General features: G+C 42.3%; 1 protein-coding gene across 13 annotated transcripts in view; it reads right to left on the bottom strand.

The window, feature by feature from the left end:
- Window positions 1-26325, bottom strand: part of GRM7 (glutamate metabotropic receptor 7) — an 858094-nt gene that overhangs the window by 40581 nt on the left and 791188 nt on the right. For 3 of the 13 annotated variants that reach the window (XR_009565806.1, XR_009565805.2, XR_009565811.2), the window contains 4 exons: window positions 11726-11972; window positions 5898-5989; window positions 1451-3195; window positions 1225-1344 (listed from right to left, as the gene is read on the bottom strand). The exons of 1 other annotated variant lie outside the window; for it this stretch is intronic. Coding sequence is in view for 5 of the 12 variants with exons in the window: in XM_060307841.1 (XP_060163824.1) it covers window positions 5919-5989; window positions 11726-11972 (318 nt within the window). In the remaining 7 variants the exon portion in view is untranslated. Of the gene's footprint in view, window positions 1-1224; window positions 1345-1450; window positions 3196-4072; window positions 5386-5897; window positions 5990-6022; window positions 7222-11725; window positions 11997-26325 lie in introns of those variants that run through there. 9 more of the 13 variants (XR_009565807.2, XR_009565809.2, XR_009565808.2 and 6 more) reach the window with 9 other exon arrangements.

Raw genomic sequence — 26325 nt, forward strand, 5'->3', positions numbered from 1 at the left:
ATAGATTATGTAGACAGAAATATTTTGTCCTACTGCATGCAATTTTAGAAAAGTGTGTTAGAAAGGACTCTGGCCAGGAAACCCAAGTTCAGGCATCCACCCATTGGTGTGTGGGTCACTGGGAAGTTGCTTCACTGTTCTGAGCCTCAGTTTCCTTATCTGTTTAGTGGGGACAGTAAGACCTGTCTCAGTGGGTGGCTGAGCACTTTGTAAGTCTTTAGCAATAGGCGTAATACGGTACAATTATAACCATCATCATAATTGATATTATTGTTGTTATTAATGTTAAATTGCTGTGAAGCACCATGCTAGGTCCTTTGAAGACTGAGATGAATGACCTTGGCCCTTTGGGTCAGTGCTGTGTTTGATATAAGCTTGAGAAATACCAAACTTCAAAATATCAGTTCAGATCTGAGAGATCTTGTTAGTTGATTTTGTTGTGATGTCCCAGCCTTGAAAGGAAAAACCAAGTGTGTTTCACAAGCAAAGATTGAGGGACTCTATTCCCATCAGCTGTTATTCTGTCGCTCAAGACACACCCAGCATTATTATGTGTACTTAAAATGCACTTCAGCTTGCCAGTCGGCCTGGAGTACACCTGTCCAAGTTAATCACAGGGAGTGGTTCATATATCAGGAGGTATGAGCCTAGCTGTCCTAGAGCAGCCTTGCAGAGTGAATGATAGCCTTCTCTGTCAATTTCACCAAGCCCAAGACTATTAGTGACGCATCAGAGACCACAGTGACCCATCTCAAAAACAGAGCTTGTTGTACTTAGAGAAGAGGTTCCTGACTTCACAGGCAAACTAGATGTCCTTCCTTCCAACTCTGATGGTTCATAGTAGGTAAAAAAAAAAAAAGTAACCATGAAAGAAGAGGAAAAAGGAAAGCCAATTACGATAAAACACAGAGATGATCAGGGACTAACAGTGCTACCGTATCTATGCACAGCCCTTTATAAAAGAAGCCTTTCACGTACATGACGCCATGCAATGTCCACGGTATCTCATCAAGGAAAGGTTCCTCCTGTTTTACACGAGAGGAAACTGAAGGTTAGATAGGACTTGACTTATTCAAGATCACAGAAGTCCATGAGGTGATAAAGCTTATGCTCTCCAGGGTATCAGAGCCAGGGTTAGGACCTTGGTCCAGTTTTTCTTATTCTTGGCCGGAGGGAAAAAACAGCATGCACACGGTCAGAAACGATACTTGGACCACAACTTACAGAACGTGAGATGGCTGACTGCTGCCATGTCGTCTAAGTGTTTGGGTCAGCTCAGCAAGAACAGGCATGGAGTCATTTTCTCAACCCTTTTTGAGCAAGCTGGGGTCTCCAGAGGTTACTCTGAAAGAAGGCAGAGATATAAGAGGAATTCAAAACTAATCTTAAACTTGAAAAGAAAAAAATAATGAGAATATTCATGTGGATTATAAAGAGAAATAATGATTACCTTTGATTCCTAGAGAAAGCTAATTTAAAATGCAGCCGAGCTCCACTGTACAGCCAAAAAGAAAAGAAAAGAAAAGTCTGCGGAGCTGAGACATGGCTTTAGTAGCAGAAACCGGTCACCATCTCTTGAGTCCTGAGAAGATGCTCATTCACAGTAGTTGGGAGGAAGAGAGATTGTAGAGATTAACTGACCTGGTTTAGGACACATGCTGTTTTCTTTTCAAATGCAAATGAAACTGGGGGCCTAAAACACAACATCTGTCCTTAATGCCAGTGTCTGAGAAAACGCACTTAATCAATGTAATGGTTTTTTCTGATTATTATGTTTCTGTTTTTACCAAATTAGAAGTGCTTAGGATTCATTTCCAAAGGTAACTGAAAACTGGTCTCTGCAGTCCATGAAAGGAAATAAATAGGCAAAAAACTTTGCTGGTTTCATCCATGGGGTTAGCTCCTCAAAAGAGATGTTATTTACACAAGTGCAGATGTAGCGCTGACCATCCGTTTTAAGAGTTATCCATAAAAGATGGTTTAGAAAACTGTGACATCAGGATCAAACATTGCCTCTTTTGTGACTTTAGAGATTTTATCTGGAAGACTGCACTTCCGCTTGCTGAGGCTGTAGACTTGATACTTTCTTATTATTAATAAATAATTACTCAGTAGATATTTACTGTTACCTGTGACGTCCTAGGTGAGGCTAGGAGCCTCTGGTACGTGAAGTATTACACTCCATTCATGCCACGGACATTTTCTGAGACCCATTTGCAGGCCCTGCGCTCACGGCACAGAGATAAAGGCAACTTGGTCCCTCCGTACACAGGCTCGTGTCATCCCCCGAAACCATCTGCCTCCAAATACAATTCTCCAGCCTCACAGAACTGCTTTCCAGTCCCGGGACAGACCACATTCGTCCGAATACAAAAGCTTCCTTGCGCTTACTTGTTACCTGCCTCCGGTCTTTTCTTTACCACTGCCTGGAGTCCTTCATCTTTTCAGAGCAGCTCAAACAAAACCCCCTGGGCGATGCTCTCCACATGGAACTCACTGCTACTACCTCTCCTAAGAGCCCCTGTCCCTCTGAATTAAAATTGCTTACCTGTGAGTCCTCCATTAGATCTGGGGTCCCCTGAGGGTACTGTCCACTTCTGTCCCCCTACTCCTAGGCAGTTCAGGGCTGACTCAGGGGAGCGGTGCTTGACAAACGTTTCTTTGATGGACCCCACTTAAAATACTCTTGTGTTTCATAGATCCTGGCCAGATGGTGCAGTGCCAGGCTTAAATGTAAAAGCTGACATAGTTTTCAGGACTCTGGAGAATGATGTGTTTGTTCCTTTGATGCTAAGAACCAGTAGACATCCCAGCCATGTGAACTTTCATCCCATTCTTTAAGTCGAACCAAAGTTGCAGAACAGAGAGGGCAAATATTAATTGGGTTTTGAGGATGCTGAGGTCCAACCGTGATGAGAGACATGTTGGTGCTTCACAGAGCTCTCAGGCAGAAAGACATATGCCTGCAAGATTTATAGCTGCATTTATTTCTGAGGTGATTCTCCGTCAAGGTCAGGGAACATATATTCTTTGCTAAGCTGTACTTACAGAGTGTTTTAAAATGGAATTTAAACTGAGGGAGTCTCCAGTTAACTCAGGGTTATTGCCTTGAACGTCGAGGAAGAGGGGGAGTCGCAACACATTACCAAAACTTAGATTGCATAGTTCCGAAAAGATTAAACATGTGCGATAACCCTGTTATAGAAATTATAAGAAACAAGAGATTATTCTTTTTTTTTTTGACAACACCATGTAATATGTTAGTGAAATGTCCATAATATCGTAACGAATCTACTTGCTTAGAACAATATACGTGGACAAAATAAGACTCCGGACTGCCCATGTTTGCAAGGCTGAATTCAACTCGGAGTTCTCCAATCTGAAAAACCATCCTGTGGTCTGAAAATTTACCTCCTAACGTAACCTGTTTCCTGATCTGGCGATGATGCCAGACTAGTTGAGGTTTCTGTGTGTGGTGAATTTTTGTTCGTTTGTTTTTTGCTTAATTGCAGTTTAAAATAAATATCATTAGATTGATAACACTGCAGGATTTCAAAATTTAGAACTATTCAGACAAAAGATGCAGGCAGTGCTGAGTCAGTTAATGTCTGACGTCCTGTGTCTGTCAAAGGAGAGGGCATTATATGGAATGCGTTTTCGAACCAGGTCAAATTCTGTTCTGTCTGAATTTGAACCTGCTTCCTCTAAACACCCCAAATCAGATGTTTGATTTGCTCACTCTTGTCTGCCATTGTTGGGGCATGGTGGCCTTTTTTTTTTTTACTAGCACAGCAGTACAAAAATTCACTCTGGAATTTATAGATTTTTCTTTACTGTTTCATGGCCCTGAAAACAACCACACAGAAATGGATTTGAATGAACAACATGAAATGTCTTCTGTCACTGTTCGCCCAAGCTTTCCAGTCTCACTGTAACCTGAACATGGTGATACACTCCCCTCTTTGAATACCTGTAACTTCGACAAACTTCCGGTCCCAGTTATTTTTAAATAGCTGTATAAGATGGTTATCATTAATTTATGAAGCCACTTTTAAATTGACAGAAAAGGAGAGCACCGAATCAAACTCTTTGAAACAAGACAATCCTAGCAAAAAGTTTATTTCTAAGCAGCACATCCTAAAAGTACTTTTTAACCAGAAGGTTGACTTAAAACATTTTCATCTTGCACTCTTTAAACCAAAAGGCACCAACTGAGAATGGAGCTAGGGAGAATTTTTTAATGGATTGAGATTAAACCTATCATTTTTACCCAGGGAAACTTCCTTCTCATTTATTCTCAGGCAGTTTCATGTAAAAGGACTATTAAAGTGATGAGCTGCAGTGTTTTGACAAGCACTTGTCCTGCAAAAACTTGAAATCTCACTGGAATACAGTTATATATTCACTGGGACAAAAGAATGCCCTATTTAAAAACTAGGACAGATGGCGTTGATATGGAAAAAGGAAATAGCTATGTGAACAATACATCTGAAATTAAAGACTGAGTTGCTGGCATCCATGTAAAATCAACGGGAAATGTAATTACTCTTTGGAAGTACTCCTGTCCTGTCTTACAGTTCTTAAATGGATTAAAAAGAAAAAAAAGAGATATTATTTGTACTCAGAATACCATTATAAAAACAAAGATGGAAAGAAACATAGAAATGATCTGGTAAAAAGTTCCATGTTAGGAAAGAGGAAGACTAGCCCACATTATGAAGCGATATTTCTCCCCTCCCATGATAGGACCTCTCTGCTATCTTTCATGGAATCTCTCTAGAGAGAAGTCTCGCTATTGATTTTATAAGTATGGTAGGAGGTTTAGAGGAAAACAAAAGGGGGCCTTCTCTTCAAAGCCACCCCATGATTTTAATAACTCTACTCCATGTTTTCTACTGTTTGTTTTCCCACAGTTTGAAATGCACTGACTCCAGCTGGACAAGGACGTTTGCCAAAGCAAGTGTTATTTTTCACTATACTGTCATATCACTTAGGCTGAAACAGGGAGGTGCTACTATTACTACTACTGCTGCTATTATTATTTCATAGCATATATCCTTTAGTTGAGAGCTCAAAGTGATATATAAGCATCAATGGTGAGTCAGTAACAACTCTTATGGCAGCCCGCTCCCATTCCCCCGTTCACACGTCACACGAGTCACCATTTCTTCTAAGGTGTTAGTTTGAATACCCTTGATATTTATTGGTAATTCTTGGGTTTGACTAATGTTGAAATTTATCTTTAGACTCTTCAGGTCTTTCACTGAACCTTTCCCCGCTTTCTCAAATCAGTGAAGTTGGTCCACTGTTTCTCTAAGGCAGAGTTATGGGTCCCAAATCATCTTCAACACGATATCAAGCCCAGCCAGCAAACCTTTAGTATTTCTTTGCCACAAAGAAGGAACCATGACCATTTTGGGTTTAAGATGGTAGGGTCATTCATTGCTTTTTGAATGAATATATTTCTGGGGATGTATTTAATTTAAAAATAAACCAGAACAAACATATTTACTAAGCTTATGAAACACCCTCCTTCTCTCCCTTCAAGCTTTCCACATTGCCTTCTCAAATCATAGTCTGAACACATGCATTTAAAAATAATCTCTCACCATTGAGAGTTTTAAAGTAGGCTGACCAGCACCACTTTTGCCATTATTGGCTACTTGTTCAGGAAAGACAAATGTGCACGTGCCCAGTCCAGTCACATGTTCTCCAGAGAATAAACCAGGCCCGTGACCCACAACAGCCCTTTACACTATGCTCAGCAAATATCTTCAAAAACGCGTTTCTTCATATACACGGACTTCTAGTAATCATGCACAGTTTTCATGGAAACATTTCTAATTCTCAGTGGAGACAAGAACACACAAATAAATAAAGAGTAGATTGTTTCTTACCTTTTGGAAAGCAGGCAAAAGCTATACTGTTGGTGGGATAGTGTACCAAGTAACAGACTTTTGTACACTCTTTCTTACTGGTGGTATACAGTCTACAGGAAAAGTAAATATATAGGTATGTATAAAATAAAAGTGCACACAACATTCCTTTTTATTCTTTTTTCTTTCCTTTTGGAGAAGAGGCTGCGATAGAGACCATAGACATTATGCCCACTCTTTCACTGGGTTCAGTAGCCTTTGGAAGACCAGGTGACCACAATTCAGGTACCTCTGAACATGGGAGTACGGGTGCCTCTTGGTTTAAGGCAGTTGGGTTTTACTTGTTTGAACTGGAGCAGGTGAGGGAACCAGCCCCCAAAAAATGTATCTATCTGCTCAGAGCATTTTTTTCTTCCTGTTGCCATCCTATTTTTTCTCAGCCTAGTCCATTCATGCTGACCTGCATGATGAGTCCAGAAAGATGAAACAAGTAACATAATAATGTAGAGAATGTCAGGGATCCAAACAAATGAAGAAGCAAAACAAAACAAAACGAAAACCAAAAAACCAGAGCAAAGTGACACAGCATAGGAGCGTGTTCCAGCATTTTCTAGGCATTGTTACTTGTGTAGGGTTTGGTGCCCTCGTCCATTTTCTAGCAGTTGGGGGGTTTAATTGAACAGCACAAGTTTTTATTTATATATTTTCTTTACAATATATGCAAACCGGTAATTAAAAAACAGCACCAGAATACAAACATATAGTTAAAAAATCTTATTTTTGATTATTTTAGGTATAAATGGTCATTCTTTTAAAACGTGCTTCATAGCAATATGCACATTGTCTTAAGCTAGTCTTTTGCACAGTGTGTGTCCAGCCTCTCTCTCAGGGTCAGTTTATCAGTCATATGGCCCCATATCCAGAAAGGCGGTGAATCCCACGCTGTCCACCCGCCTGCCATCTCTAATTGCTAGGCAGTTCCAGAGTAAATTATCTGTAACCGGTCAGGGTACTTGAGAAGTTTCTCTGCACTGCCTGGGGGCATTGGCTCCAAAAGTGGATGGTAGTTTAGAACCTGGTAGCTTAGGGCTGCTCATCCTCCGTGCACTGCAATCCTTTACAGGTCAGGAAAGCATCTGACCAGAGAATAGTTCACAGAGCATCTTCTGGTTGTGACTAGTCCAGGTGAGGAAGGGAACGGTCCTTACCCACCATCCCAATAAAGCTGTGCTGCCTCGGTTAATACTATTCATCCAACGGGAAAAAGGTCTCGGTGGCCACGGATAAGCCAAGAACCACGTCCTCCTGTTGATCTGGCATCTTCAAGTTTGCCTCGAACATACATCTGCCAAGTCAACAATAGAAAGTTGGGGGAAACATGCCACATTCAGGACACAGCTGCGAGAACCAGAGCTCGAGGTGCCTTTCTTCTTAGAGAAGGCATCATGGTGGCCAGATCTAAAGCTATCCACATTAGGTCAGGCACTTGTGATCCTCTAGCAGCAGAAATGTTGTTTTTATACATAAAAATACAGTAAGTAGTTGAGCTGCACGCTTAGGCCCCTGCTGGTTTTCAGTCTGAGTTTAGAAACCAACAAGCATTGGCCCAACTCTGACTGTCCAATATGGTGGCAGTTCACAGATACATTAAAATTTTTGAGCAGATTTACTTTTCTGTTGAATCCACGCAGAAAGAAGTTTTTCTTTCAGACAATGGAATTTGAAGTGAAGAGGCAACCTAAGAGGAACACTGAACTTCTTGGGGAAAAATCAAGCAGTGCAGGGGCGGTTTTAATTTCTGCCCGTATTAAGCCAACAAGCAAATTCGTCTTTACGTGGACATGTAGTTGCTGTGTGCCATTGGATGAGCAGAAGCGAGCATGCACCAGATAGCAAACTGCAGTGATGGAGCAGAGCTGTGAGAAATGAAAACACTGAAGACTGAAATACATTGAGACTAAACGTGTAGAGAAACAATAAGGCACATTTCTGTTCCATGATTAACTTCGTAGCTCATTCTGTAAATTCAACATTCTCCCAGGTACACTCCCTCAGAGAATAGCAGACAGAATTTCCCCTTTGGAAAGACATATTCCTTTCTTAAGTACGTGGTCTGTGCTTTTATTTGTTTCTTTTTAACCAGACAGTTTAATTTCAGCCAATAATTTGTCTCTGTTACCAAAGTGCAGAAATTCGACATACTTTGAGCTATATTTGGTATTAAATAGAATAGAAAAATAATGTTCTCTCTCATCAAAACAGTCATGTCTATTTTCATTAATTGAATTTTCACTACTGTCCTTTTTATACATTCACTTTTGCATTACCAAGGACTGGTTTTCCAGATATAACTGCTATCTATGATATCACTATTTCCATATTAGTGGCTCCTTAGGGATCGTTTAAAATAGCTATAGGTTTGCATTTTTGTCTCACCTCAGATATTTCATTCCATTCAGTTGACTTTGTCCCAGATCAGCATCATTGCTAAAACCTTGGGAGGTATTTCAAATATGGGCTGAGACTGAGCGTCCCAGAGTGAAATCCTTGCTCTTAAGGTCTCTGGCTGTGCTCTCCAATGGAATAGTCACAGCCATGGATGGCTATTCATATTTATTTAAAATGAACTAAAAGTTTCAAGTGTATTTCATCAGTTAAGTAGCCATGGTTCAAGTTCTGAATTGCCACAGGTGACTAGCGGTTTCTATACTGGACAGCACAGAGAACATTTCCATTCATTGCAGAAAATTCTACTGGACAGATTTTGTGCAGAGAAGGTCTTTTGATTCCTCTCAGGGACCTTTGGGAGCTGGGTCGTCAGAAACCCCAATGTTTGGAGGTACATGAATCTCCTCCTATAATTCAGCGAATATCTGGGCAAATTATTGACCATTAGTTTTAGGGAGTGTCTACACAAAACCAAAATAACTAAAATAATTTTTAAAAATCTTTTGGATTGGCTATAAGACAAAGGCTCTTTTGGTTTCATTTTTTTCCCCCTGAACTATTTATTCTTTGTTCTGTGTAGACACCAACACATCAACAGTGACAAAACCCAACAAAACTTTTTCAAGAGAAAGGCAGCAAATGAATTCCAAATGGCATAATTGTCGTGACTGACACAGGTCATAAGATACTTGGATTTTTGAGTTAGTAAGATGAGGCCTCTACCTGGGCAGCCTTCTTTGAGCTCAGGTTACTCCTGTCTTTGCAGACAACACAGCAAGCAGGAATGCATTTCACAGCACATTTAACCAAAGAGTCCACCGCCACACATCATTAGATTCTGTATATGCAAGCTGTATTACCAAATGAAGAAGCCAAAAGAGTAATTTCTGCATTAGAATTACGACATGTCACCGATGTTCTGAGAAACAGAGCAGCAAAGAGCAACAAGCATGGGTTTGGGAGTCAGACCTGGGTTTCGGACCAAGCTCTGCTGCTAACTAGTGTGGGACTTCGGTAATATCCCTTGATCTCCCTGCTCCTAGGATTCTTCAGTAAAAGGAGAATAATGATCACCAGTCTACAGAGTTACCATGAGGAGTAAGAGATCTTCCACCCAAAGCATCCTGTTTACTGCCTATTTCAAAGGGTAGCTGATGGGTTTTTGTTATTATTAGTGTCGGTGTTAGTATTAGCATTTTAACAGCCACGATCATACCCCACATAGCCTCCACAAGGACAGAACCTCATCATTAAAGGTTAACAACAGTTAAAATGTTGTTTAAAAAGCTAGTTATTTCTAAGTAGCATAGTGTTAGATTAATTATCCAACTTCAAAACTTCTAATTTGGTCATTAATTTTCAATACATGTAGACTTTTGACCGTATTTTCTGCTTATTGATTTTGGACGCGTGTGTGTGTGTGTGTGTGTGTGTGTGTGTGTGTGTGTGTGTGTGTGTGTGTGTGTGTGTATACAGATATAAATGTAAAACTGCTGTTGGAACATCTTCAGGGTGAGGGTTTTATGAAAAATCTGGCAAGGGGTCCTAGAATAAAATGCTACAAAAGTATAACTGTGCAGGTACATTTATCAATACAGGATACATATAAATAGATGCATAAATATGTTCATGGAAATATTTTTATTGGCCACTTCCTTCTGCCTTATGGTGTTTGGTATGCCTTTAACGTCACCATCACGTCTGTGTAACCAGTCACACTGAAATGTGGGCTTTTTCACCTTTACAGAAATGGAAGAACATTAACATGTAATCGACATACTGTTTTTTTAGATGTATGAGATTTGATGCCGCACTTGTGACATAGATATTATCATCTCCATTTTATCCATGAGAATGCTGAACTTCAGAAAACCTCAGTAATTCTCAAAGCCACACCGCTGGTAAGTGGAGTGGCTTGGATTTGAACCCAGGTCTGTCTCAACCCGAAGCCTCTTCCTACACCACATTGAATATCACAGCAATTCTCCATCTATTCCCTTTCCTTGGAATTGACCATTTTTTTCTGAAGACACAAGAACAGAGCCTGACCATCCATTGTTTCTCCCTCCTCTCACCTGTCCCAGGATCTCTCCTATTAAAACGTCAACGTGAAGCCCACGATGTTGTTAATGGGCCTTTGTTTCCTTGTCCACAGACTCTCAAGCTTTCACCGTAGTCATTCAGCCAACTATTTAGAAATGGATTGGGCCAAGATCATGGATCGTTGTACAGTAGTTGTCAGGGTTAAACTCAGTTGTCTCCTGGTTTTTAAAGATCTCAGTTGTAGAGCATAAAGGATTACGTCAGAGTATTTAGAATAAGAACTACTTTCTGCTTGGCAGTAAACCTTTGGCTACAACAAAATCAGCTCATAACTGAACAGTAAGTCTTGAATGACTTAATGGCCAACCTGAAACCTCCCCTAGTTTAAAACAGGAAGTATCGTGAACACGCTAAACTGCCTCATTCTATATGGAACTAGTCAAAATGTCCTGGAAAACAAATCCTAGGAGTGATATGTTTAATCTGAAATGCACTCTTACCACCATAGTATTAGTAAAATTAGCAAGTGGGGATTTTAAGAATTTAACTCTGGTTAAATGGTCTTTCTTTCCTTTCCTTTTCTTTTTTTCTTTTTTAACAAACTAGTGTCTGTATGTCCGTCATCTTTGTGGTCATTTGCAGGGATGAATAAAGGCTACCCAGGCATTGCAGACAGGCCATGTAGGTATCAAATCTCGCATTTCATCCTTAATCCCACCTCTAATATTTGTCTTTCATGGGATGAAACTCCTGTGGAATTGTCTGGTGGTGTTTTCCCCACGTGGGCATGCCATTAGCGTGGTAGTGTCTGGGCCTGTATACTTGCATGAATGTTTATCGGCTTTATTCAATATGCGATGTGTTTTTTGTTTCTACAAGGCTTGGTTAGTAAAGAATCATAACTTTCTCCCCATTCACGGTCCAGTGCAAGGAAGTTATGCTTCCAAAATTCTTAAATATTCCAATTTCTTTCCTACTGCTGCGGTTCAATGGGATGTCGAAGGTTCCCTAGCGGGAAGCTGATCCCCTAAGAGGAAGGGAACAAGGAAGGTGGCTCATCAGCTGTGCTTATTGTCAGTTGGAGGGTTTGGGACCAAAGGATAAGAAGCCAGGGAAGGGGGAGATTTCACACTTCTGAAGCAGAGCCTCTGAAAGCTGCTTTCCAACAGGGAGCAAAAAGAAAAGGGTGGCAAGAATGAGCACACTCTTAAGAGCAGACGTGAGCATTTGCCAAGGCAACCCAGCCCGTAAGACAAGAACGGTCACAGTCTTTCTCCAAAGAAAGGCAAGCACACGCCACGTTTGCCAGAGCTTCCTGACGCAGGCTGGGGAGATGGCAGGAAAGGAGAGATACTTACTGTTTGGGTCTACGTTCTCACAGAGTTCTGTCTTGGCCTCACCGTTGGGTCTGTCACTGGGCTTGTGTGACAGCCGCGATGACATGGTGGCTGCTGTGACTACGGCCTTGAAGCTTCGCTTGCGTTTCTGGACATTGAGTTCAGGGTGGAAAATGATGATGTACACTTTCGGCATGTATAGCATCCCCAGCGCCACTGATGCACTTAGGTTCATGGAGATGGTAAGCGTGGTAGTTTGTATGTAGAGCTAGGAGACACAACACACAAGACACTATTACAAATAAAATGACCGCAGAGGGAGGCTAAGCACTTAACAACGATGTCGAGCATGGTTGTGTCTGGGAGAGAAAGCATAACAATCCCCGGGGAGACAGAATGGCTCTGCACGTTTCTTGGAGAGTTTATACACACATACATACATACATACGTATATATATATATTTTTTTTTCCCCACTGATTGAAAATCATTGGGGGAATCCATGTGCAGGCCTGTCCTGGAGAAGTATCCTTCATTCAAGTTCAGGGTCAACCTTGAATCAGACTTGAAGTCCCTTTACTCAGAATGGCAGCTGGATAGGAAACCATGAAGATCACATTTGCAACCTTGAGTAAGGGGTAGTTGTTTCTTTACCCCTCATACATTCACAAAACAATTAACATTACATGATCTCTTGCTACATAGCTAACTCTGGGACCTTATTTGAAAAGTCATTATGTCAATATTTGTATCTTTCTGCCTGTTTTTAAGAAAGGGTTCACCTTCACCGTACCTACATAGTAGTGAGTTGAGTTTCCCTGGAAGGTAAGCCCTTCTCACTTCATGCTGATTTACAAAACACCAATGGCAAGGGCCAAGATGTAGTGGTGTCGGCTTGTCCGGTCTCCACACATTGACAGTTGCTAAAAGGCTACAAAGCCTCATTCTGACATGCGTTACGTGTAGTTCGGACGGTACCCCCATAGCTGTCCTTGTGTCCTTTCGCTTCCTTGAGAAATCAGTAGAGCAACCCATTCACTTACTGTTCAGTGCGTTAAATCATTATCTTGCCTAAATTGGAAAAGATGAAGGTTGAAGGGGGTGGGGAATGGTAAGATCAGTAGCTACAGACAACTTGCCTTGGTCCAGTTGCATTTATGACGTGCCCTGTCATGATCCCTAGCCCGTCATTCATTTAGACATGTTTGTGTTTTGCGTGACTCCTAAAGCCTAGATTCAATGTGAGGTGATGGATGGGTTCATTAACTTGTTTGTGGGGTCATCATTTCACAATTGTACACGTTGTCTACATTGTACACCTTAGAAAATAATGTTGTATAACCTAAATATATGCAATTTGTAGTCATCAATCATACCTGAATAAAGCTGAAAGTAAATGAATAAACAAACACGTAGATAGGTGAATGAATAAATAAATTTCAAGTACATTAAAAAAAAAAAGAAAGCCCACGTGACTAGCTCCCATGGCCTTTTACATCAGTGGAAAACCTAGCCTCTTTACAATGTATTTGATCATGGTTTTCCACAACTATGTCTTCCCTTGTATCTGAGGATAAAATCCCCATCCTTAATAGATTCTGCAAGGTCGCACGTGGTCTTCCCCCTGCCTCATTTTTCAGACTAATTGCCCACCACTCTCCCCCACCTCTCTCCCTAGGACACCGTCCATGTGGCACTCCTTCAGGTCTTGAAGATGCTGGGTTCATCCAACCACAGACCTTTCTACATGCATGCCTGTGATTTTCCTTTATTCTTGTCTCCTTCTGTGTGGAATGTTCCTCCTCTGCTTCTTAGAACATCCATCCCAGTCTGCCCTACCCCCACAGCCTCAAGTCTCGGCCAGCTTCTTTACCTACAGGCACTCAAAACACTTGGTTTTTTTTTCTTTTGGTTTTTGGAGTTTTTTTGATTATGGCTCTCCATTTGTAATCATCTGCCCACTACCCTGATTGTTTGACTGCCCAACTCCCCAGCTAAGCCACAGGTTCCACAAAGGCAGGAATCTCGTGTGTATAGTGTGTCATTGTGTCTGCAGTGCTGGCAAAGAGTAGGCGCTTAATGGTCGTGCAGTGGAGGAGCTCATGTGTTTATATAAGGGGCACGTTCTTCCTACTGATGAGTCTGGTCAAACAGCCTTTCTCTAAATATACAAGAATTGGCATCAGACCTATTAGCTGCCTGGCCATTTCTGACCTTATTTCTTCAATCTGAGGCTCTGGAGAAGAAACTAAAAGAGACTTTGCCATCTCTTCTGGAAGGAATACTGTTATCCAGCAAACGTTAATTTGAATGGGCATGTCTCTGAACGCTTTCAGGGAGCTGCCAGCCGCTAACTGTATAATACGTAGTAAATGTAAAATATAAAGACAAGACAATATTGAATTAATGATCCTTTTTTTTAACATCTTTATTGGAGTATAATGGCTTTACAATGGTGTGTTAGTTTCTGCTTTGTAACAAAGTGAATCAGCTATACATATACATATGTCCCCATATCCCCTCCCTCTTGCGTCTCCCTCCCACCCTCCCTATCCCACCTCTCTAGGTGGTCACAAAGCACCGCGCTGATCTCCCTGTGCAGCTGCTTTGGTTGTGAACTAGACCATGTTTTACAGTTCATCTTTTCCTGTGAGAGTACCTTTAGACCTTCAGCTCCATTCTGCTCTGCTGCCTACCCTATCCAAGAAAGTCTTACCATAGAACAGAGTGTTATGAACCTAGGCAATGTCACTTCCTTCCCTCATGGTCATTGCCGTCGTCCTACTAATGAGGGCTTTGCAAACCATGAATTAGCCAGTCCAAGAAAGAAAGGGCTATAAACTAACCCATGGGATCTTAAGCTTTGTTTCTCTTTCTCCACTCAAAAGCAAATTTTGCAGTTGAAGAAATCATCCATAGTTTGTTTGTGTTGAGTTTATGATTTATATATAACTGTAACTTACATATGCTTATGTACATGTGTAAATGTTTGTGCCTGTATGTGTATACATACATGCTTTTTCTCAACAAAGACTACTTAGCAATTTAAGACTTCAAAAGCGATGCTGTTTATTTTATGGAGGGTTTAATTTCGTTATTTTCAGGCTAGAGTCCGTCAAGACTTTGATACTTGTTTTGAAATTTTTATAATTTCTGGTGACACTTCCGAAATCTATGAAAACCAAAAGGAACGTCACTGACCGAATTCCTATGCCCCCAAACCCTCTATACATTGCAGAGTGGTTAAGAATGAGGAATCTAAAGCTAGTCTAACTTCAAATCCCATTTACTTGTTTTGTGACCTTGGACGAATTACTTCACCTCTCTCTGCCTTAGCTTCCACATCTGTAAATGGGGATAACATTAGTCCCTACCTCATGATGTTATCTTGGTGACTGAATGAGTTACTATTTGTAAAGTGCTTAGGACAGGACCTAGCGTGTAGTAAGTACTATGAAAGTATTTTTAAATAAGTTATATGGGTAGATAGGAAGGCTGCAGTCTGCAGAGAACACAGAGGTATTGATTCACAGGGATAGAACCCCACTCAGCCCCAGGAAGGGAGCTAAGTCACTCTTTTTTTTGGCCTTTGGTGGGACGCTCACCTTTTGACTCTGAGTTTTCATCCCAGCAGCCCCTTTGGTACAATTTTTTTAGCAAATTGCAACATATTTATTTTTAGTCTGAAGGCTATTCCTGTTTTACCCAGTGCTTATTGTAAAATGAACATTGTGTATTGTAAAATTACCCTGTTTGATTTGGGGTATTGTACACCATTTTACTTTCTCCTCCTTATAATTGCTTCAGAGATGGGAAGGTGTTGGTGAGCGTTACCGATCCCTTTTATCAGAGCACAGGGGTTCTGGCACTCCTAGCTGGGATCAAGCCTCTCTCCCTGGGACTGACCTCATCCTGTCTGGCTGTCTGAGGCTCATCTCCAGTGGAGAAAAGTCTCCCCGACCACAGTCAATCCTCGATGGCTTAGGCTTGTGGGAAGGATGCTGACTGCCTTGCGATGTCCACGTGTTTGGACACTTAAGCCTTAATTTTATCATCAAGTTAAATAAATTTCCAGAATCCAGTTTCTATTCCTTGGTTGAATGTGGCTTTTCTACCAAGCCCCATGTGTAATCCAGCGTATATAACTAAGGAACATCTAGGCAAGGGATTGAGAGTCAAGCCGGCAAAGTGTTTTTTAAATTTTTTAAATTATTATTATTTATTTTTTTAATTTTTGGCTGTGTTGGATCTTTGTTGCTGCACATGGGCTTTTCTCTGGTTGCGGCGAGCGGGGGCTACTCTGTTGTGGTGTGCAGGCTTCTCACTGTGGTGGCTTCTCTTGTTGAGCATGGGCTGTAGGCGCGGGCTTCAGTAGTTGTGGCACACGGGCTCAGTAGTTGTGGCTCGTGGGCTCTAGAGCTCAGACTCAGTAGTTGTGGTGCACAGGCTTAGTTGCACCACAGCACGTGGGATCTTCCTGGACCAGGGGTCGAACCCGTGTCCCCTTCACTGACAGGCAGATTCTTAACCACCGTGCCACCAGGGAAGTCCCCGGCGAAGTGTTCTACACAATACTCTAGAACAGCAGTTTTCTTAAAATCTGATGCACGGAATCCTTGGCTGTAACCATTCTGTCTCTCAGTTTCCTTACTTGTAAAAGGAAGATAATAATAGTTCAGTTTTCAAATGGTGGCTTTGAAGCTCTAATTCATTAATATATGAAAAGTGCTGAGACTTCCCTGGTGGCGCAGTGGTTAAGAATCCTCTTGCCAATGCAGGGGACACGGGTTCGAGCTCTGGTCCGGGGAAGATCCCACATGCCGCAGAGCAACTAAGCCCGTGCGCCACAACTACTGAGCCTGTGCTCTAGAGCCCGCGAGCCACAGCTACTGAGCCCTCATGCCACAACTACTGAAGCCCAGGCTCCTAGAGCCCGTGCTCCGCAACAAGAGAAGCCACCGCAATGAGAAACCCGCGCACCGCAGTGAAGAGTAGCCCCCACTCACCGCAACTAGAGACAACCCGCGTGCAGCAATGAAGACCCAACGCAGCCAAAAATAACTAAATAAAATAAATAAATGAATTTATTTTTTAAAAAAGTGCTTAGCATAACGCCTGTGAAACCCATGAAATGTGAGCTGCTAATATTTATATTTATATTCTGCCTAATATTTATATCAGAAGGCTGGGGTATAGATCTCCAGATAAGTCTTCCTTAGTAACTGCTGTCATATATTTTAAACTTTTAATATAGGTCTCATTTATTAGCTAGAAAGTAGTTTCTGAAAATCCAGGCCTATTCATGTCTTGTCTGATTGACACGTACCAGCACGTATACTGTTAAAGACACAGCTTTGTGCTGACGGCAGCGTCAGGCAAAGCCCAGCTGAATCTGCCCTGCGCACTTTCTCACCTTGGCCTCAAAGTTCATTGTCAGATAAATGTGAGTGCGTATCATGAGATGCCCCTGTTGCTTTAGAAATCGGTGTAGCATTTAGCGTTAGTTGAGTTCTTCTGTAAGTCTTGATTGCTAAGATACTGAGAAAGTTGAAAACTCTATAGTGCTCTTTAACTGAAGACTGTTTTGATAGATTCCAGGGCAAGCTGTTAGTGACCACATGCTGTAAATTCACTGTGACCTCTATTTGCCAGATAGGCTATGTGAGAGAGACCTTACTTTTCCACTACTGGTGCATTCGTCCGCTTATCAGGTTGCCATTTTCAGTGAGATACAGTCATCCATCAGTATCCACGAGGGATTGGTTCCAGGACCCCCTGAGGATACCAAAACCTAAGGATGCTCAGGTCCCTTATATAAAATGATGTAGTATATGCATATAACCTATGCACATCTTCATATACTTTAAATCATCTCTAGATTAATTATGATACCTAATGCAATGTAAATTCTATGTAAATAGTTGTAAATACCATGTAAATGTTGTGTAAATAGTTGGCAGCATGCTGAAAATTCAAGTTTGCCTTTTTGGAACTTTATGGAACAATTTTCTTCCAAATATTTTTCATCCTCAGTTGGTTGAACCCATGGCTGTGGAACCCGTGGGTATAGAGGGCTCACTGTACTACCACGTGGCCTCACAGACCATTGTGATGGTGATAGGGCCTTCTCCCTGCCATCAGGCAGCCACATCGTAGTGGCAGAAGGAACACAATCTAGAATCAAGTCATGCGTAATGTAGTAACTGCACATCGCATCCTTTTTCTCACAGTGTCTACTGGCCCCTGCTTTCTTCTCCCCTTGGCATGTCCTCTGCTCACCTGTTCTGCCTCTGATAGCCTGTTTGCATTTGATGTTCAATCCAAAGACTCCTTCTACATAAAGCATCCCCACGTCCCCAGTCAGGACGATTGCCCTGTTGGCCCCTTTGATGAGGTACAGCGCCAAATAGCACTTAACCTGGTCTGAAGAATACAGTCCGTTGTGCTGTAACGCGTGCTTTAAAATGCAAATTCATCCTGATGAGATCGATATATTAGGGAACGATTTGAGGATAACACGAAGTTCACGAAGTTTACAAATGTGTGATTTCTTCTGCAAGAAACACCAGGTGAGCACAGCAAACTGCACCCAGCCAAACCCAGCCTTGTGGGCTACACAAAACACACACACGCCCCGCCCTCAAGCATCTGCCCAAGTCCCCCTCCAGTTTCACGATAGCTCACAAGCAGCAACACTTCCGGCACTCGCTTCCAGGTGCAAACTTTACGTCCTTTCTTTATAAAGGTAGAGTGACATACGTATTACAATATTTACGCATTTCTTAGCCGTTGAACAGGTGTAGAAACGATGCCACCATTTTTATTAGATTCCTTTCTTTTCTAATGTCACTGATGACGTTTCTGCGTGTTACATCCTTAACCCGATTTCTCCCATAAGTCTCGTTCATTCTATTGCACAATTTTGCTTAGCATGGTGAGTTTTAAGAACATACATGTCACATTATCGCAGAACTGACTGGATGATAGATCCGACGTCTGCCACAAGGTGTGCACTTACTAAATTCTGCCTGCACGAGAAGTTCTACCCTTGAAGCACGTGTTAGATGTGAGAAATAGCCTTGGCATTCACAGTTGTTTTAAGAAAAGCTAGTATCTGTAGCCTGTTAGTTACCATCATCATCATTATTATTTTGCTATTATTTGTGTGCCTCTGTTTCCTCATTTCTAGAGTGGACATTATAACAATAGACATCTTGTAAGGTTGCTGGGATCAAATTGGACCATAGTAAAATACACAGGAGGGTGCCCAGCATGTAGAAACCACTCAACCCAGGGTGTTATTATCACTGATTGATCTACTGGCTGTAACATAAAATGCGGTATTCACTCTGCTGTTCTTTTTCCTATAATTTTAATACATTTTGAAATGATCATCTTTCTTATGGAATCCACCGAATAACAACCTGCTTTAGGGAAAGCCATCTCGCTGAGTTTGCTTTCTGTTTTGTTTAAAAGTAAACTCAAACCCCTGTTTTATCTGTCATTGACTGTTTTATGAGAAGTAACCTATTATGTGCATTCCCAAGTGACCACTGACAAGTGGGACAAGAAAGCTTTAGCGGAGTCTTTTGGTAAGATGGGAGAAGTTTCATAGTTCTCATGACATTCCAAAGTCTGTACAATAAAAATGAAAAATGTGTCTGATATAGTCAGAGTAAAGAGGAAGGGTACATCATTATCTGACAAATGTTTGAAACATTCATATGTCTAAGTTGAAATGGAAGCTCTTGGCAGGTAAGACCAGTGTTTTCAATCCTTGCTTCCTAATTAGAGTCACCATATTTTTGAGAAATAATAACGATACATGGCTGGAAATGAGGCAGGGTGTTTGCAGTGGGACTTCTTCGATCGTCTAGAGGGTCAACATACTGAAGGCTTTTGCTTAGTTATGAAATGATGCACGATGGTGAAAGGATTCGGTGTAATGATGAGGAAAAATACTGTTTGTTTTTTCTTGGGGGGGGGGAGATACTTGGATCTTCTAGAAGGATGGTATTGGAAAAACAAGGTGTTTCTTGTTAGAAGTGGTTTCAAACTTGGCCTTGGATTGTTGGTTGGTAACGTTGTGCGAGCTACTTCACTCCTGGCACGCGACAGAGTCAAAATTCAAACCCTAGGAATTTGTTACCAGAGTGTCTGATATAAAACCCTTCTCATTCTTACCCCTACCACAGAGACCTTCTCACCGTTTTGAAAATTAAAAGATAGCACAGTGCCCGGTGGCATGCTCAGAAAATGTGAGTCTTTATTAGAGTAGATGGCCCCATTCCTGTAGAGAGTTTTCATGCTATTCTATTTAAAACCTATTTTCTTTGAATAGGTGATATATAGATAGATGACAGACAGTATACATAAAGAAATACACACACACCAGATATTATGGGACACAACTCTGTGGACAGGCGTCCGGCATGGAATTATAAATAATGAAGGCAACTAGATAATTATTGGACAAGACCTAGTTTGACTGTGTTTCATTTTTCTCATTTAGTATCTCCAGGCAGACATGATGTTAAGTCTACACACAATTACATTATGTATTTGGAGGGATATAAGACACGCACTCCAGGTGAATGCAAGTCAGTTTCTGGAGCGTGAGATAAGTGATTATGTCAAGCTTGAAATCACCTACATCTCAGTTCTTTGCTCTCCTGACCAGAAACCTGATGCTGTGTCTATTCCCACATGGCATCATCAGAGAGATGCTGTGACTCCAACTGACCACGTCCTTGGGAAGTTCAGGGTTTTGCTCCCCACGCCATCCTAACGAGCTGTGTGCCATCCTAATAGCTAATTCTTCCAGGCAGTCACTTCTGAGTTTTCTGGATACACACTAGCCCTGTGATCCCTCAGTTTTGATTTTAAGAGTTTTTCCTCTCCCAGCTACAAGGTAGGGGTTTTACTCTTTTATGTAGCAATGCTGGCACTATTTGTTCTCTTGTATTATCTGAAAGGTTATTTACCATTCCTCCTGGTTCAGGAGCCCCAGTGTGAGGTCTCTGTCTTGCAGTGATTTAGCATACAAAGGCAAAGCATTTTCCCCACTGTTAGCCTGGAGAGGCACACTTCTGCCAGATCCCATTGGATCCCCTGGAATCCTTGGCCGTATTCTTCAAGACTGAACCTAACAGCATTCTGTAGGAGGCAATGTCAGATTCTGTTTTATAATGTGAAAATACTGGCTTGTACCTCACTGGGGAATACATTAGGTAATAAATGATGATGTTCTCTATTACTTTGCAAGTAAACCAGGGCATTAAAAGAACAGTCTGAACTTAACGTATTCCATTTCTAAAGTTGTCATTTGAAATATTCCACGTATAGAAATGCAAAGCCGTCTAATCTTGCCAACATTTAAGGTCACCTTTATAGTTCTTGTGAACAGAAAAAGACAGAAATCAAAAGAAATACTGATGTCAAATTAACGGCTAAAAGAAAGAGACATTGGCATTTCTTGGGAATAGTCGATGTGTTTCAAGTAGGGCTTGTAAAGTGTTCATTGAAACTGGACCCAAGAGTGTCATTGACCCGAAGACAATGTCAGATTCTTATAAAAAGACAGCGTGTTCTTTTTTTTTTTTTTTTTTTTTTTTTTTTTTTTTTTGCGGTACGCAGGCCTCTCACTGCTGTGGCCTCTCCCGTTGCGGAGCACAGGCTCCGGACGCGCAGGCTGAGCGGCCATGGCTCACGGGCCCAGCCACTCCGCGGCATGTGGGATCCTCCTGGACCGGGACACGAACCTGTGTCCCCTGCATCGGCAGGCGGACTCTCAACCACTGTGCCACCAGGGAAGCCCTGACAGTGTGTTCTTAATCTCAGTTTTCAAAGCCATTGACGATGACTTTCTGATGAATTTTGATAGGTTTTGATCATGGCGGTTAGTTTTGTGAGTCTTCCTGTTCCGTTTGGACTCTATCTTTCCCACCTTGCCTCTGAGCTATGGTAGCTCCCTTCCTGCCCTTCAATTCTTCCTTTCCCCTTGCATTAGCTCACATGTGTCGCCTTTGCTTCCCTGCTTTTCCACTGCCACCGGTGCAGCACTGTAGGTGTGGATGGAGACAGGCCCCCTAACTGCTGGCCTGACGCTGTAGTGTGCTGTGGTACCCACTCAGCCAATGGTGTCCCTGGCCGATGGGCACAGCAGCCAACGTCGGGGACCTAGGAGCTGAATTGCCCACCCAGGGGTAACTTGTGCTCTGAACTCCTCAGCAGCGATCTTAGTTGTGTAATGGTTTAAATCCAGAAGGAGAAAATAATTGCAATCAGACTGCCCAGAAAATTGTAGATAAGCAGTTGCTCAGCCTATGCTCCTAATTGGAATGGTGAGGGCTCTGAGGTGGGGCAGAGAAATAACACTCACCCTTCTAAGAGAAATAGAACAAGAGGAGTGAGCCTGGCCGAGGAGTAGTGGCTACACGGTTTTGATCTTACCTTCACAAGATCCATTTTCCTTTCCTTTTGTTTCCAAGGTCCTGGATCATGGATCTCAAAAGTACTGTTTCCTACCCACTTACTCCCGAGGGCCTGCGGTCTGGCCTCTGTCCCTGCCTCCTCTGTATCTGTCCTCTAAACCTTCCCAGACTTACGATCAGACCCGAGAGGTTTCTTTCCAGGTCGCATTCCACTTTAAAACTCAGTGCTGGGCTTCCCTGGTGGCGCAGTGGTTGAGAGTCCGCCTGCCGATTCAGGGCACACGGGTTCGTGCCCCGGTCTGGGAAGATCCCACATGCCGTGGAGCGGCTGGGCCCATGAGCCGTGGCCGCTGGGCCTGCGCGTCCGGAGCCTGTGCTCCACAATAGGAGCGTCCACAGCAGTGAGAGGCCCGTGTACCGCAAAAAAACAAAACAAAACTCAATGCTGAGGACAGTAGTGTAGGGGGCTCCAGCTGTGTTGATACTTTAACTCAACTTCCCATCACACTTTGAATGAAGAGCAAAATCCTTAACCTGGCCTCAGGAACGCTGCAGGGTCCCCCTTCCGCCTTCCCTCACCTTCTCTAAGTCCTTCAAATATGCAGTGCTCTGTCCAGCCTCAAGACTTCTGCACATGCTGTTCCCTCTGCCTTAGATGCTGTTCCTACTCATCTTTTCCTGGCTACCTCCTACCTGCCTTTCAGGTCTCAGTCTCACTTCCTCGAGGAGGGCTTCTCTGACCCTCACGTATAAACTATGCCCTTCCTCTCTTGTCTGCTCACAGAACATACTATTTCCCTTCATTACATCAATCACAAGTTGCAATTATTCACTTGCAGGGTTATTTAATAATTATCCCCTCAATAGAAATATTCTCATGAGAGCACAGGCCATCTATTTCGACCTACTGTACATAACTCCTGGAACATAAAAGTATTCAGTTCATAACAGTTGAACAAATGAATGAGTACAATCTAGGAAATATATGTTGTGCAGCCAAGAGCCTTCCAACATACGACAAATGTACTGGCATTGGAGTCCAGAGTTCTGGGTCTGGAGGTAGGATATGCCACCTACTAGCTACTGTGGGATCTTAAGTAGCTCACTTAGCCTTTCCAAGCCTGGATATTGACACACCATGAGGTGACTAATGGCATCTACCTCCCAGAGATGTGGCAGAGGAGATGGCTTGTTAGTGGTCCTACTTCTTAAACTCTTCTTAAACTCTTAAACCCTGAACCCATGGTCAAAGTGCAGCCCTGCTACAATATATGTGTATGTAGCATCGGATAATGTAACCACGTCCAGAGGCTCTTGGGCTTTGAAGAACCATCATTTCTTCCCATTTCTCCAGATACTTTTTCCTCTAGCCATTTCATTGGCTTCCTTTTTTCCCCCGGTCCTTTAACTGGGGCACTCCTCTGGCCCAGTCAAGGCATTCAGAACTAACAGACAGAGGAGGAAAAACACAGAGATAAATTATCCCCTGTAACAGGAACAGAACCAGAATATTTTGTGGAAGTCAGGGAAGGAGAGAGCACTCAGAAGTGAGCAAATCTAGGCAGGCACCATGTTTAATTTATCTTGGCATCCTTGTGCCTGGCACAGGGAACACGTTGAATGTATATTCGATGAATGAGATGGTCTTCACTCATTTGACGAACCCAAGCCTAATCTCCATGTCACAGCTCATCAGGTCCCCCCAGCCACACTGACCTCTTTCACTTCCCTGAATATGCCCTGCTCTCTTCTGCCACAGGGCCTTTGCATATGCTTTCCCCTTTCCCTGGAATGTTCTCCACCCCATCTACCTCATTCTTTTCATTCTTCAGCTCTCTACTCAAGCATCACTTCCTCGGCCAAGACTAGGTCTTACCACCCTGTTATAAGCTCACAAAGCGATCTTAATAATTGACATTTAAACATTTGCGTGTATGTGTGAGATTAGCATCTGTCTCCCACACCAGGAAGCGTCTGCTTAGCTCACTGTAGTGTCCTCAATGCCTAGCACTGTGGGTGGCAAAATCAAGGAGCTTGGAGCTTCGTTGATATTGTTAAGGAAGGAAGTTTTGGGGACACAAAGATAAGAGGTGACATTTGCGGTCTTTGGCTTTTGTCTCTGGATTATCCCAGAGAACAGAGTCAGAAGGGTACCCGACAGGACGGAGAAAAAGTGTGATGTTCCCGTGGATTCCCTGTAAGGGGTACTTCCCACTTGGCCCAAGTCGGGAATGGACTCTGCTGTCCTGGGAGCTGCCACCTACGTCTCTTTAACCCCCTATCGTGTGTTCACTAGACAATAAAGCATAATTATCAAGAGTGACTCCTTTGGAGCCCGAAGCAACATTGAAAATCAACAACCCTGCCCCTTTGGGAAGGACGGGAGCTTTTCTTTCAAAAAGCTTGGGCTAACACTCAGGTTAGCACCCAGGTGTCTCCTCACTAGAGAAAATGAAATGGTTGCCATGACAACTTGATGAAGAGTTCAGGCATTGAGTTTGTTTGTTTGTTTGTTCTTGACAAAAAGCTGCTGACGCAGACTTAACTGGTAACGTATATGCTTTTGTTTTTTTCAATTCTGATCCCTCCTGGAGTTTTTCTGAATCATCAATTAATATCACTTAAAAGAATCCACCTTTAGAAAGTGTGATGGCTCAGACTAGGATAATAGCAGTCAAGAGAGCTGAAGGGGACAAATGAGAGAGGTACTGGGAGGACAAAAATGAAAGGACATGTGGATGGACTGGATGGGAAGAAGTAAGAGTAAGAGAGAAACCAAGGGATCGCTTTTTAACATTCTGCCTCCTTTTATGCAAACCCTAGGACAGTAGCATCGTAAATCACATCAACACTGTACAAACCCCAGAGTAGGTTTGAGCTCTCCTAAAAGCAATACAACGTGTCTGCCCCTCCCCAGGCAAGGGTGGACTGGCGAAAAATATTTGCAAGGGATTTGAATCGATACCAGCACATTTGGATCCTAGGCCCTCTTCTGGAGTGTAAGGCTCCAGAAATCTATACCAGCTTCATCTCCTTCAGTGAGCTCTTATCCTAATCTAGTCACAGGCACCCGGAGCTAGTCCTTCACCAGCATTTACATGTACAGGTAAGATTTTCTTCCCAAGCCTCTGCCCAGCATTTATTCCTACTTGGAATTCTCAACCCTCGCTTAAGAAAAAAAAAGAAAAACTACCTTCTCTAGAAAGTGCAGAAGAGATCCTCAAAATGGTTAAATAACGGGCATGCGAGTAGATTACTGTCTCTCAACAGAAAATACCTAGGCTCATGTATAGAGCCCTTAAATAACTTAAGAAAAAAAATTCTTAGACAGAGGTCTGTTGTTTCTTCAGACTCTTGAAATGAAACCATGTCAACCTTTGATAGAAACTAAGAAAAATGCATGAATGAGTCTTAAAAAATAATTTTAAAGGCAAATTTTCTATTCAGTCTTGGCTTATGGAATCACCATACATTATTTATGGGGGGAAGACAAAGCGTGAAAGGTCTTCTTCGCAGTGTACTCAATGATGTCTACAGAGGTCTCAGGCCCACACATCACAGTGCCCTGCAGAAGAAGTTTCTGAAAAGGTTATTCTCATTTATGTGCAACGACATGTTTATCATCTTTAACATGGGGATCATCAGCTTCACAGGGCTGCTGAAACAGTCCAGCAGGCATTGCAAATCATGTTGAAAACAGAGCTGTCCCTGGAAAATCTGGCTTTGTGCTAATAGTCTTTTTTTAAAAAAATTATTTTATTGAAGTACAGTTGATTTACAATGTTGTGTTAATGTCTGCTGTACAGCAAAGTAATAGTTATACATATATATATACACACACACACACACACACACACATTCTTTGTCATATTCCTTTCCATTATGGTTGGTAACAGGATATTGAATATAGTTCCCTGTGCTACATGGTAGGACCTTGTTGTTTATCCATTCTGTATATAATAGTTTGCACCTGTTAATCCCGAACTCCCAATCCTTCCCTCCCCCGTCCCCCTCCCCCTCGGCAACCACAAGTCTGTTCTCTAGGTCTGTGCGTTTGCTTCTTTTTCATAGATAAGTTCATTTGTGTCATATTTTAGACTCCATATGTAAGTGATATCATATGGTATCTGTATCTTTCTGCCGTACTTCACTCGGTAAGATAATCTCTGGGTTCATCCGTGTTACTACA

This window comes from Globicephala melas, chromosome 11 (genome assembly GCF_963455315.2).
Source record: "Globicephala melas chromosome 11, mGloMel1.2, whole genome shotgun sequence".
Taxonomy (NCBI): Eukaryota; Metazoa; Chordata; class Mammalia; order Artiodactyla; family Delphinidae; genus Globicephala; species Globicephala melas.